Raw genomic sequence first — 13486 nt, forward strand, 5'->3', positions numbered from 1 at the left:
ATATTGCTACAGTAAACCCCCAAAATTTAGCATTCAGCGGCTTCATTTAAACACTAGTAGTGCTTTGCTGTCATGTTGTGACATTTATAGGCAATTACTGTCATGTTGTGACATTTATAGGCAATTACAAACATTTGAAGGCTGCCTCTTACCTCTTTGCGTGGTCTCCGGAGACTCGCTTGATGCAGATTGGGAAATGCTTTCTGTACCACCTGCGCTCATTTCCATAATGAGCTATTCACGTGTTCAGCAAGTAGGAATTTTTGAATTATATAATGCTAGCGGTGTCTAACTCAGCTATTTGTAAGCACAATTAATCTTGAGTGGGGGGGGGGAAAGAATGTTTCACACGAAGTTTTCACTTCATTTAGTGCACCAATTTCGTCTGCTACCTAGAATATAACCACGATAGTTGTCTCATTTCACGACCACAAAGGCTTTCTATTCTATCCTATTTAATGTCTGTGACGTAAACCACGCATGTTCTTTTTACGTCTTTCGTAAAAAAATATAAGATACCGAAAGCGAAAAACATACCATCATTGCCCCCTTGAAGTGAAACTCATGAATGCTTTTCCAGTTTTTTTTGTTTTTAACGAGACCTCGCGACGAAGTAAAAGCGACTCTTTTGAAGTTGTTGCATTCAAGTGTCACGTCAAGCGTGTGGTAACTATGGATGCGAAATCTCCCGGATGTTGTAACTATGGAGCTATTCCTTGGTTACGATGGAGGCGGTGCAGGGCTCGAGCCTTTAGCTAGTTAGTGTAGCAAGTGGCAGGCTAGCGGTCACATATATATATATTTAAAAATGTTTAATATTATGCACAGCCGTCCGGAATATTGTAATTAAATGTCGTCGTTGTGAGGGTGGAGGGTGAACACTGCATTGAGTGTCGGTGGGTATTAGCAATTTTATCGTCCGTATTACGTAGTTTGTTTAAGCTAGGTAGCTAGCCGTAGACCTGTTTAGGTCATTCTGACGTGTTTATTAGGTAATAGTACTTGACGTCGATATATATTCATCACTGTGGACTTATGTATATTTCAAACGGCTGCATTGGAATGAATCACTTTAACGAGCGTAATGTGAAAAACACAATCTTACACTGCTCTCTCAAACCTGTCAGACCCTGTTATCATCATAGCGTCTTTTCCCTGGCATCTGTCCAACCTCTGCACCCTACCTGAGCTGTCAAGAGTGTGCATTGTGTAAAGGAAACAGTTGTTGTTGTTTTTTTCTCACAAAATGGAAATTCACATTGATAAATCATATTCTTCCAGGGTGAGTTGACTGCAGGGGAAGATGTGCAATGGAAAGACAGAGGCAACATCACATGCCTGTCGGACCCATGCTCGGATCAAATGGTCCTTGTGCTCGGTGCTGGCATTGGCGATAGTAACCACAGGGCAAGATTCAGGTAATGCATGCACTCACAATTCTATTTGCAGGAGTTAGGGACCAAGCCCTGAAGCTAAAAGAGAACATTTGCAAATAATGGTAAAAATGTTTTCTATTATTGCTGCTTTATGATCATTATTACATCTGGGTGAGTCCAACCAAACAAAAGTAGTTGTCATTTAGCATGAAATTCTATCTAGTATCACCAGATTGTTGTAATGAATTGTTGGAGAGATGCTAGTCTGCTTCCCGACTACTGTCGAGGTTCTCAGGGGCGCTGCAGTGTAAATTAAATCTTATCTTGAAGAATCAAAATTGGTGCCCTAAATGAAAAAAAAAATCTTGAAGTATGGATACATGTTCCTTGAGATCCCATGTAATTAAATGTGGCATTCCCCAAGGTTCAGTTTTTGGCCAAGTACTTTTTCATCTTTACATATTTATATGCTATATGGGGCGAGGGGGCGGGTTTTGTTTTTATGATGTACCTTGGATGTTTTTATTGCACTTTACTTTACGTTACATTTTTATATATGAAAAGTCTAAATAAATATAGACCGTAACAATTATATATATATATATATATATATATATATATATATATATATATATAAAGTTTGTTTTGATTTGATTTGAAAAACTATTTAGTTTTATCAAGGTACATATACAGTAGAAATGCTTGGCTGCTACATACTTAATTTAGCCTTTGTCTGTCTTTTTTTTCTTCGTAGGTTGTCTCAGACCTGTCATGGTGGAGCATGGCTCGGCTAACGTGCCAAAAACCAACATGGGCTATTTCCCCGTGGGGACAGTACTAGAGTACCATTGCGACTCTGGTTACCTGATAGATGGGCCCAGTGTCCTCACCTGCACTGCACTGGGACACTGGTCCTCGGAACCACCGCAGTGCATACACAGTGATGGTAAAGTCGCTTACCGTTGTCACAACATAAAGCAAGCAATGTTAAATAGTGTTTTCATAGTAGTCCTAATGTTTACTGTTGAAACAGAATCAACAAGAGTTTCCCATGTTTCAACAGTATGCCAGCCTCTACACTTGCCAAAAAACGGGGGCTACACCTGCCACCCCTCCCCATGTCGCAGACTTTCTCATGGCACTGTGATTGAATTCTCCTGCGATGAAGGCTACATCCTAAAGGGAGACTATAAATATCTTACCTGTCAGTATGGGGAGTGGGACGGCCCAGTACAGATCAGCTGCGTCAAAGAGCAAGGTATTTGTTGTTGGCTATTGCAATAATTGACCTGCAAAATCTAACAAGATCCAATTTCATTTTAAAGTCTTAATGTGCTTGCATCTTTTAGTCTACGCGTGAGAAAAATTCACTTGACTTGATTTTGTTATTCTTGGTCTCCCCGGATCAATTGCCGTAAACCAGGCTGAAAATATTTGTTGCAGTGATGCAATTGAAAACAGCAGTGTCCCATGCTGAAAATATTTGTAAGTCTAATTCAAATAAAAACAACAGTTTCCCAGAATGTGTTGGTATTTCGGTCTTCCTTCCAGGATGCGTGAGGCCGTACATGGTTGAAAACAGCTGGGTAAACCACACGGAGACCAACAGGGGCTTGTTCCCCGTGGGCACCGTGCTGCAGTACAGCTGTGACCCTGGTTACCTGCCAGACGGCCCCAACATTCTCACCTGCATCTCGCCGGGACGCTGGTCATCAGAACCCCCTCACTGCATACAAAGTGGCGGTAAGACGCTCGGTCCACTGCCTTCGCTTTATAAAAAGCTGTCTTGTGAAAAGACCATTCTGATGAGTACCCTATAACGTAATAGTTTCCTGAAAATGTAAAACAAATTGTAATTCGATTAACCATGTTACCCCGTTACTATAGCAACACTAAAACTCTGCTCTAACGGTGAACTTAACACATCTTTGATTGTTTGACAATAAAACATGAATATAACTTTACTAATTAAATAAAAACGAAGAGGCACATTTAACTCTAGCAGCACTCCCATACGTCTTTGTGGCAGAGCATTTTGAATCAATTGGGCGGAGCTTACTTTGATCAACTCTCTACAGTTGATTTAACACTAAATCAATGAACTGTCAAATAAATCCCAACATGACCTCTATTTAAATAAGACGTTAAGTGTTAAAAATATACTTTTGGGGTTTTTGATTTCTTATACTCTGCTACCACCTGCTGGCCATTTTTGTAATAAGTACCATCGCTTTAAGCTTTCTCTTCAGTTCAGAGGCTGCATCAAAGCCGTCTGTATGCTCTAGCATAAAAAAAACATGAAAAACGTTGTACGTTTTGTGACCATGGTAATATTTAAAATATAACGTATTTATACGTTTTTGGGAGCAAATGAGTTAATTAACTATTTTCCCCCAATTTTAGTGAAGCTTTAGTGAAGTTTTAACGGGTTCAGGAGTTGAGTTCCCGCTGTAAATATTTTTCTTTTTTTCCCCCCAGCTTGTCTCCCTGTGACTGAACCAGAGAACGGGGGTTACACCTGCCACCCATCGCCCTGTCGACTATTTTCGCATGGTACCGTCATCGAGTTCTTTTGTCATTCGGGCTTTGTTCTCAAGGGGGACTACATCTACCTCACCTGTCAGGATGGACAGTGGGATAGCCTCACGCAAATCAAATGTGTCAAACAAGGTAACTCTTTGACCTCCATTCACAAATGAGTCAAGTAGAATTGGACATTCTTTAAACCGCTTCTCTTATATTAGGCCTTGAGTAGCTTTCTTTTTAAGTGTCTTAACCCCATGACTTGTTACTGAAGGATGTATGAGACCCTTCATGGAGGAACACGTTTCCTCTAATCTGACCGACACCAACATGGGCGCCTTCCCCGTGGGCGCTGTGCTGCAGTACCGATGTGACCCGGGTTACCACCCGGATGGACCCACCATCATCAGTTGCTCTGCCCTGGGACACTGGTCCTCAGAACCTCCTCGCTGTATACGCACCGACGGTAAAGGTTCACAGGTCACATTTTGTCGCGCGCTGTTGCCGTGGCGATGTGCTTGCTGTTTACGAAGAAAAAATATGTTGCTTTTGAGTGTCTAAAACTGAGTGAAAGCTCATGAAACTTCACACACACATCAGAACTGTCAAGAAAAACAATATTTTTGAGATTTTACATTAAACCTGTCAAAAACATTTACATTTTAGAGTGGAATCAGTTTATGACCTCCAATACTAAATTTTCAACACAAGTTTATTGGCATTGTAATAAACAAGTGCGATTCACTGTCTTCAATTTCATTGACAGTATGCCGGCCTCCGTATCAGCCGGAGAAAGGAGGCTACACCTGCCACCCCTCCCCGTGTGGAAGACTCTCTCACGGCACAGTCATCGAGTATTTCTGTGATGAAGGCTTCATCATGAAGGGAGACTATAAATATCTCACCTGTCAGTACGGCGTGTGGGACGACCTCATGCAGATTAGCTGCGTAATGGAGAAAGGTAACCGCAGTTGTGCTATTTTCGTCATTTCTAGGTAAAGCCAGACTCAATATTTGTTGGGATTAGGTAAATCCAAATGCAAGGGGCTAGCATAATTAGAGACAATTTGTGAGTAATGGACACCCTCAATTGTGCCTACATTAAACTAAACTGCCTACATTCATATACAATAAAAAATATGCAGATAGGCAAATACTTAGTAAGGTTCTACACAAAAATGTTATCTATTATTGGAATGGTCTGGTACGCGGTAGGGCAACCCCTGCAATAAGCAAAGAAGTAATATAGGCACTAGAGAATGCAATTTCTGTAAAAATTGCATGTGAAGGCTGAGAAGCTGAAAAAAAGTTGTGGAATGATATTGAATGACATGGAACGATTTAAATGACCTGTAATTTGCTGAACATGTTGAAGATGGAATGATTTGAATCGATAAAAAAAATGTTGAAACTGTAGGTAAATATGTAGAAATTTAGAATTTGGGGATTTTGATTGAAATAATATATGAGATGGCTTCAATGATATGAACATGTTGAAGTTGGAATGTTTAAAATCTGTCAAAACATACTGAGCAACATACTTTTTTTTTTTTTTTTTTTTTTTCTAATATGTAGTAGTACTTGTAATGTAATAGTACTTGTATTAGTAGCAGTACTTGTAGGAGTAGTAGTACTTGTACTAATAGTAGCAGTACTTGCAGTAGTACTACTAGTAGTACTTTTAGTAGGACTAGTAGTATTTGTTGTAGTAACATTACTTGTAGTAGTAGTAGCACTTGTAATTTTGTTGCAGTAGTAATAGTAGTTGCATTTGTAGTACCTAATGTTTTGTCCAAGATGGCCGCCGGCAGGGATCGATTAAGTGTAAATTAATCGTTGGACTTCTAGAAACTATTAATGAATTTCCCTCATTGTTTTCCCTCAGACCACGATGCATCTTTACCGTTAGGGGTGCCGACTTGGTCGATAGTGTCAACAACAGCCAGCTCAGTGGCCCTCATCCTGCTCCTGGTGGTGCTCTTTGTGCTTCTGCAGCCAAAACTGAAATCCTTCCACCGGTGAGGCAAAAACCAAGTTAAAGCAAACAACTTATTTACCATTACAAAACAGTAAAGAATACAATATGTATTCTTCTTATCATATTTGTATACAACCATTGTAATAATGACTTGGAAGCCTTTCTTTCCATTTTTTATTGAAAGTATATGAAAATGCTGACATTTCTGTATTATAATCTAAAGACGGGAGGAGGGTGTGTCAGGCCAGCCCGTGTCCATCATGGTGGAAGGAGTCCAGGTGGCCCTTCCCTCGTACGATGAGGCGGTCAGCAGCAGCGCTGCTTCGGCCTCGGCCCCCAGCAACGAGTCTCGCGTGCAGATCGTGTTGTCCGAGGGGCCGCCGCAAGCCACGACACCGGAAGCCGGCCCCTCTCGGCCATCTTCCCTCAAACGGTTGCGCCCGGAGATGGCCGCGGCGCACCCTTCGCCGCCTTCGTCGTCCTCGTCGCCCTCATCCTCCAGCTGGACTCTGGAGCGCACCGACGACGCAGCCCTGCCGCCTAACGACCAGCACGGCCTCCCTCTGCTCGACTCGGAGGTGGACTGTTCTGATGGTGAGGCCTTCTCTTGGGGCACACTCATTGCACCTTGAATTTAGACCACAGTTCTTCGGGTTCTCATTGTGCCATAATGCTGTGCTTGTGCTGCGTGCAGTTATGCCTTTGCTGAAGGAGGCCTGAAACGCAAATGATGTCGACTCCACAACAGTGAACACACTTCAAAGTGGCACCCAGCTAAGCCATGTGTCACTCTGACCACCCCGAAGCAGAACATAAGGGCGCCTCTCTACATGTACAGTACGTACTAACTGCATTTCCCACGTGAGTCTCCCTCACAGTCTGTGTACCAAATTTTTGTTTTCTCGACTGCTGCTTTAAGCACGTGACACCACGACACATCATATACGTTTGTGACTAAGCTCACTGAAGGAAGTGATTACGAATGAAATTACATGTATCATCAATCACCTTCCATTAGTTAATATACTGCTTGTGTACCACCTGATCTCACTTTGCTCTCTCTAACTCGTTCACACCGCTGTCCCCAATGGCCTTATCTTCCCACTTCTATGCACACGTTTCCAAACTGAATGTTGCTTCGTCATACTACATTTGTGTAGCTTTATCAACACAGACACAGAAAATGTGATACCCGTAATTTATTGCTTAAAGATGTACGTTTACTCTCTTGTGCTGTTGATCAGCCATGGCTTTGTTGCCACATCTTGGAACTATTTAATAGTATCTTTTTTCACTCTCACTGCCTAAGTTGCACTGCGAGCACTAAAAAAGAAAAGAAAAGAAAAAGTGGTTACACTGAAAATAATGACTGTAAACTTTGGTGTAATGTCAGTGTTACATTACCTGACTGATTATTTTGCTTTGCGAAAAGTGCATTGTAATATTGTATATGCAAAGTTTTATGTTAGCTTTATTATGTAGCATTTTGTCACGGTCACATTTGAGTAAATATTGTTTAATAAGTGCCAAATGAATTCATCTCAGTTCATGTTTTAAGAAACAATATGTGTATTTATTGAAAAAGTGTATACAGTACAGGCCATAACAATAGGTAGACCCAAGCAAGCTAATACAAATAGAAAAATTCTGTCTTTATTGCCCTTAGGTGGGCACACCAGAATGAGAAGCAAAATGGCCGTTCAATTGATGCAGTGGGGAAAAAAATCATGTCATCACTGCATGTTTTTTGTAAATATTGTGTAGTGCTATTTTTGTCTTGTTAAAATACTCATTACAACAAAAAAATTTAAGGGGGTGGATTTTTTAAACACTCCACTGTAAGATGCAATACAGTTCTACCAAGCCACAATAACAATTGTAACAACTAACCTCTCTGAGAGTGTCATTAAAACAATAAACTACATATAAACAGTGTAACAAGCCCTCTGTGTTTACAGTAAACAAATCCATTTTTTTTCCAACTTAACAAATTTAACTCATCTCAAAATATACATCAATAATCATGCCTAAAGATGTACATCATAAAATGAACCTAATGCTGTCATTTTTTGTAGGTGTTAAAAGCAGGATTACATAGGATGATATTCAATAATATTTAACAAAAACTAGGCTGTGCTGAAATACTAACTCTTGTTTTCAATCTTCTTCCAAAATAAAATTTTGTGTCAAATTAAATAGGGTGCCGCCATCTAGTGGGCAAGAGTGGAATTACACCCAAAATAAACAGCCGGCAGAACAAGTTATCAACTGCACAGAAAATTTGCAAAAAAGCGAGACGGGGTTTACTCTATTACATTTTGGAATATTGCTGTAGTATGACAAAATGTAGGAAATAAAAAGAAGAAAATAAATACTTTCCAGATTCAGCAGCCTTTAGTGTGACAGTGAAGTCCATGAGGTCATCATGTTTTGTTATTTTCCTCCAAGCTTCTCAGACACTGAGGCAGTTTCACCTGCTCCTCTTGTTTCGCGTTGACATTCGTATTGATTCTTGTTTCTGTCAAATAAAAATGCGGCAATATTATCAAACCAAAAAAAGGCTGATTTCTCGAACTGCAAGCACGCTGCTCTTCCCTTTAATCCCCCAACAAAAGCTCACACGCAGCTGTCACATTTACCCTCAGCTGGCGACTTGACCATTTGGTAACATCTGAAGCACACAGTCAGGAGAAGAGCCTCGGCGCACTGGGATGTGTAGTAAAGCAAAGGGAAGAGGAACATGGGTCCGATCACCTCTGGAGGAAAGGCCACCTTCAAGATGGCCAAACACAGCTGGATGTTCTGACAGCCTGTTTCCACGGAGACGGTCCTGCTGCATCTGGATTCAGTACAGAAAGATTGATCGTGCTTAGTATGATACAAGGTACAACAACTTGAACAATATTGTTCATGAGGACAAGCCTAAAACTGCTGGGTCAAAAACAACCCAATTTGGGTCAAAAATTGAACTGACCGCTAACTTGGGTCAATTTGACCCAATTGTCTGGGTTGTTTTGAACAGAACAACCCAATTTTTTGCTCAAAACAACCCCTAAATAATGTGCCCTTTTTTTGTACAAAACAACCCAATTTTGGTCAAATTTTTGACCTAGCAGTTGTAAGGGTGGTTCAACCACCTTTGATAGCAACTTTTGACTAGTCAAATCTGACTCAAAATCAGAATCAAAAGTAATTAAATTGGGTGCAATAGCTAACCCAGTGCTGGGTCAAAAAGGGACCGAGCCAATGCTGGGTTATTTGTACCCACCCAGTGGATTGGGTTAAGGATTTGACCCAGCATTTCGGGTCAATAATTTGATTCTATAAGGGGTAAAAACTACGCTCTTAAAACTGCTAGGTCAAAAATTGGACCGACTCGCTAACCCAACGTTGTACAAAACAACCCAAAATTTGGTTTGTTTTGTACAGAAGATTGGGTTTTGTACAAAACAATCCACTCGGTTGGGTCAAACATTATCAGGTCGTTCCAATTTTTGACCCAGCAGTTTTAAGAGTATACACACACTGATGAGTTAAAGCCACCAAGAAATTGGTTACCAGGTTATCAGTATAGCTAGGGTTAAAAATAATAGCCATTTTATTACCAACATTTTTAAGAAGTAACTTTCCCCTGTCGGGTCACCACAGCAAGTCACTCAGCTTCCTTCAGCCCACGTTAATCAAATCTTCAACCCAAATTGCTGGGTCAAAGTAACCCAATGTGCTCAAGCTCCATAGCTACCCAGTGAGTTTTTTTGTGTGTATGTTGACAATCAAGCATCTGTCAAACTTACTTTGGGCTGAGTCTGCATATGGCAGACATGATGTAACCCAGTATGAAGCCTATGAGGGGCATCAGAACCGCCACAGCAATAACGTCGGTGGTCAGGATCATCCACAGCATGTCTTTGACCGCCACCCCGGACAAAGAGAACACAATGATGCTGGAGATGATCAGAATGCTCAGGCCGGACTGTTGACAAAAGGAAGCAGTTTATGTCATTTAAATGCTTAATTGCTGTTAAAATTATATGGCGTGGAGTCATGGGTCCTTGGACAAGAGTTCATCTCTAAAGGAGGTAACTGGACAGAAAAAAAGTTTAATAATTCCTGGTTCATGCGAATCTGTCACACTGCGACACTGAACTGAAAGCAAGGTAGGAGGAAAATGTTCCTGTTTGCAAACATGGCTTTAATTATCTGACAGCATGTGGGGATGATTTGTTCTTTGAGAACTTCCTATTGCTCAAATTTTCCATTTGAATAGATAACACTCATTGATAAAAACAAATGACATGCAGTCGACAAAAACTTCCAGTGGTCTGGGAAAGTTTTGTTAGACAAACAAATGGGGGGGAAAAAAGTGACCTTACTTTCAGAACCACCGGTGTATATTTTGGTTTGTAGTGATTGAGCAAGACCCCCATGCCGCAGGGCACTAAGGTGAAGGTGAGAGCGCTGAGGATGCCCATGTAGGGCACTGCGTTCTCCAGGCCGCTGAACCCTTGACAGTAGATCAAAAGCAGCAGGGGCATCAGACCCAGAGCTGCAATGCAGGAGCATGTGGTCATCACAATACTACAGGAGAAAACAAAGAAGATTTTTTTCAAAGGTACATATAGAAAATTAATGTTTTTACATATGGAGGTGAGGCTCAATGGTGAGCATCTCATGGCCGCTGGGACCTAGCTCGGCACAACCCCTTCCCATGGTCTCACCACTCGTGGGAGGGGCCAAAAGAGTCCTTGTGAGCTGGGCAGCAACCAAAGGCAGGGACCTCGGCGGTCCGATCCACAGATCTACAGAAGCTAGGGACATGGAATGTATCCTCTTTGGCAGGGAAGGAACCCGAGCTGGCCCAGTGCCTCTATATTGGGATTTACCCTTGCTACCTTTGTATATCTGTAGGTTGAATTATGATTTGCATACCTGAGGTTCATGTCACCCTTTAGGGCCAATGTGAAGATGTTAGACAGGTTTCCTCCAGGGCAGCAGCCACATATGAGCACAGTCACCGCCTTGACAGAATCCATCTTCAGTGATTTGGCCAGTGTGAACGCAGTCAAGGGCATGATGCCGAACTGGGTCACCATGGCGATGACTACTCCCTTGGGTTTGAGCAGATGGCTCTTGATTTTGGAAATCTCCATGGTGCACCCGAGGGATATCATGGTGATGAAGAGGATGATGACGGTGAAGGTGTTGATGGCATTGTTGAGTGATGGTGGTATGTTCAGAATGCCCATGCTCCCATTGGCAGACATGTTCCCTTCATTGTAGATGCCAGTCACATTCATCGTAGAGCTCCTCTGAATGCTTCGTATACTGCGTGGGATTCACCTGACGCAAAGCAAACGAAATGTTGCTTCATTGGAGTTTGCACATAGTTTCACAATGAACAGGAAAAAAGTAATAAGCACACCTTTTAAGCTGTCAGTGTATCTTAACTTTTCAAGAATTGCTGCAAGACCACTGAGTTATTTTACCTCCGGTGTTCCCCAAGGTTCTGTTTGAGGGCCCCTTCTTTTTTATATTACTAATTGTAATCTGTCATCCAGCCATTTTCTTAAAGAGCTCAGCTTTTCAGTTCAGTTCAGCTCAGTGTTGTGGGCGAACTGGAACTAATTACAGCTGACTTTGGGCCACAGGCAGGATACATCCTAGACTAGTCACCAGCCAATCACAGGGTACGTAGAAGTAGAAAAACAATTCTGGACAATTTAGAGTTTTCAATGAACCAAACATGCATGTTTTTGGAATGAAACTAAACTGGAGTACCCAAAGAAAACCCACACAAGCACAAGGAAAGCATTCAAATTCCGCACAGGAAGGCTGGGGCATAGATTCGAACTCCAAACTTTCTAAATGGGAGGCAGACATGCTGACCTCTAGTCTTCCATGCTACAAATGGAAATTTTAGCTTCACCTTTTCCTAATCTACCTCTGATTTTTGAATGGTGCAACTCCTACTACACTGTACAGTAGTTATTAAAACTTGACAATTTATCTAAACCTTGTATAATGTAATAGAAGCCAGATTACAGTTTGACGTCCATCACTTTAAATTTTGAAATTGGATACAATATTTGTAAATATTTATTTGTGCTAATGAATAACAGCAACTCAAAGGAGATCAGGTTATAGTGTTCTCACTCTCAATTTAGATTTATAGTTGATTTCCTCAATCTAAAACAATGTGTGCATTACATGAAACTGATAGGCAAGGCAGCACGTCATGTACAAGATAACTAATTAAAAGTACATATTAAAAGCATTAAAAATAAAGTAGAGAAATTAAAAGTAGCTTACCAAAATTTGTAGCGAATGTACAGTGAAACTTATACAAAAAATTCTCGAAAAGACATTAATCATAGGTATTTGGTAGCATAGTTTAGCATTAATGAATGATTTTTATATTTCCTTTTGCTCAGCTGTAAATCATTTGTAAATGCTACGTGAATGTGTTCGCAGAAACTTTAGACAACCTTCAGAAAGGTGCATTTGTGTTAAAATGTCTACAGCATTCTATCACAGAAGCTTAATTGGGATTAAAATGCCACACAATTTAATTCTAAGACACAAAGGATTAGTTATCATTGAATCACATATCACTTTTGTGAACTTAAAAAAATAATAATAATAATAAATTGTTGCCTTATTATTCACATTGCTTCCCACTGAAACAGAAAGGTTTAACCGAAAGCACACCATGGGTTTAATTATTTGCTTTGAAATTAACACGTAAATACATTTTTAAAAAATTCTTAGCTTTTTTAAATTATTTAAAATAAATAACAATATCAATTAATCTTAATATTACTCAATGATAAAATAAGTATTGGACATATTTCTTACCTTCCAACTAATCCAAGCTTCAAACTTTCTGGTTTGCATCCCTACACACATTCCCCCGTCAGCTCCTTTTCTTTTGTGGCCAGACTGGAACCCTCCCTTCTGTGTCATGAGGCTCCATGGCAACATGGTGGCGCTGCTGCAGACTGCAGAGAAAAACAAACCTCTTTTTCAAGCGCTACATCCGTAAGCAGCTGGTTTGTTTTTGTCCCTTCTACAGAGAATTTCATGAAATTCCATTGTAGTAGTGACCTTCTTCAAAAACTTTGCATGAGCCTCCTGCCTTGATTTCCTGTTAATCAGACCGCCATGGGAAGGTTTAGCACGAGTTGGGCAATGTGGAATGAAGCAATCTAATTAGATGTACCCCTAAAAGGCCTTGCATTCATATTGGGTTGCAAGAGGTGCATGTGCAAACAGAGGCCCATTTGATGTTACGCAACTATGCAGATACTGTGTACTGTAGGACTTGGCAGAAGACATCCTCTTTGTCTTTTGAACGGAATGCTTTCTGTAAACAAACACATTAGTTACAACTCACGAAGGACTAAAGAGCTCTAATGTGGTGGCTGCCTAATCTCCACTAGTATGGTGGAGATTAGGCAGCAACCACAATTTCAATGCCTCCCAAATTATGGATATTGGTTCCTTTCCTTGTTGACATAAAAAAAAGAAAAGGAAAAAAAAAGACAAAGAAAACACAAAGTTTGACTTTGGGGGTTTCTTATTATTATTATTTTATTCTTCTCTCCATTTC

General features: G+C 40.7%; 3 protein-coding genes across 6 annotated transcripts in view; 1 reads left to right on the top strand and 2 right to left on the bottom strand.

Moving 5' to 3' along the window:
• The window catches only part of fsip1 (fibrous sheath interacting protein 1), a 31799-nt gene extending 30658 nt beyond the window's left edge, over positions 1–1141 (bottom strand). The window contains exon 1 of one of the 3 annotated variants that reach the window (XM_086095319.1): positions 153–1141. In XM_086095319.1, coding sequence (XP_085951445.1) covers positions 153–228 — 76 coding nt within the window. In that variant the 5' untranslated portion in view covers positions 229–1141. The remainder of the gene's footprint in view (positions 1–152) is intronic. The other 2 variants (XM_086095320.1, XM_086095321.1) reach the window with 2 other exon arrangements.
• LOC147162836 (sushi domain-containing protein 4-like) lies at positions 691–7818 on the top strand. 2 transcript variants are annotated; one of them, XM_086095317.1, is made up of 11 exons: positions 691–896; positions 1282–1418; positions 2131–2322; positions 2410–2634; positions 2928–3119; positions 3855–4046; positions 4174–4365; positions 4666–4860; positions 5785–5917; positions 6101–6471; positions 6572–7818. In XM_086095317.1, exons 2-11 carry the CDS (start codon positions 1304–1306, stop codon positions 6595–6597), a joined length of 1833 nt encoding a protein of 610 aa, XP_085951443.1. In that variant the 5' UTR covers positions 691–896; positions 1282–1303; the 3' UTR covers positions 6598–7818. The 2 variants fall into 2 exon arrangements, with proteins under 2 accessions (XP_085951443.1, XP_085951444.1); XM_086095318.1 differs by having other exon boundaries at positions 692–896; positions 2440–2634.
• Positions 7435–13042, bottom strand: LOC147162837 (hepatic sodium/bile acid cotransporter-like). The gene is made up of 6 exons (XM_086095322.1): positions 12733–13042; positions 10807–11217; positions 10251–10455; positions 9672–9850; positions 8517–8716; positions 7435–8395 (listed from the first exon to the last, which is right to left on the bottom strand). The coding sequence occupies exons 2-6, from the start codon at positions 11172–11174 to the stop codon at positions 8301–8303; spliced, it is 1047 nt and encodes a 348-aa protein (XP_085951448.1). The 5' UTR covers positions 11175–11217; positions 12733–13042; the 3' UTR covers positions 7435–8300.
• Between the last annotated feature and the right edge of the window lie 444 nt (positions 13043–13486).

This window comes from Leptonotus elevatus, chromosome 14, assembly GCF_054856555.1.
Source record: "Leptonotus elevatus isolate MCC_2025b chromosome 14, RoL_Lele_1.0, whole genome shotgun sequence".
NCBI lineage: Eukaryota > Metazoa > Chordata > Actinopteri > Syngnathiformes > Syngnathidae > Leptonotus > Leptonotus elevatus.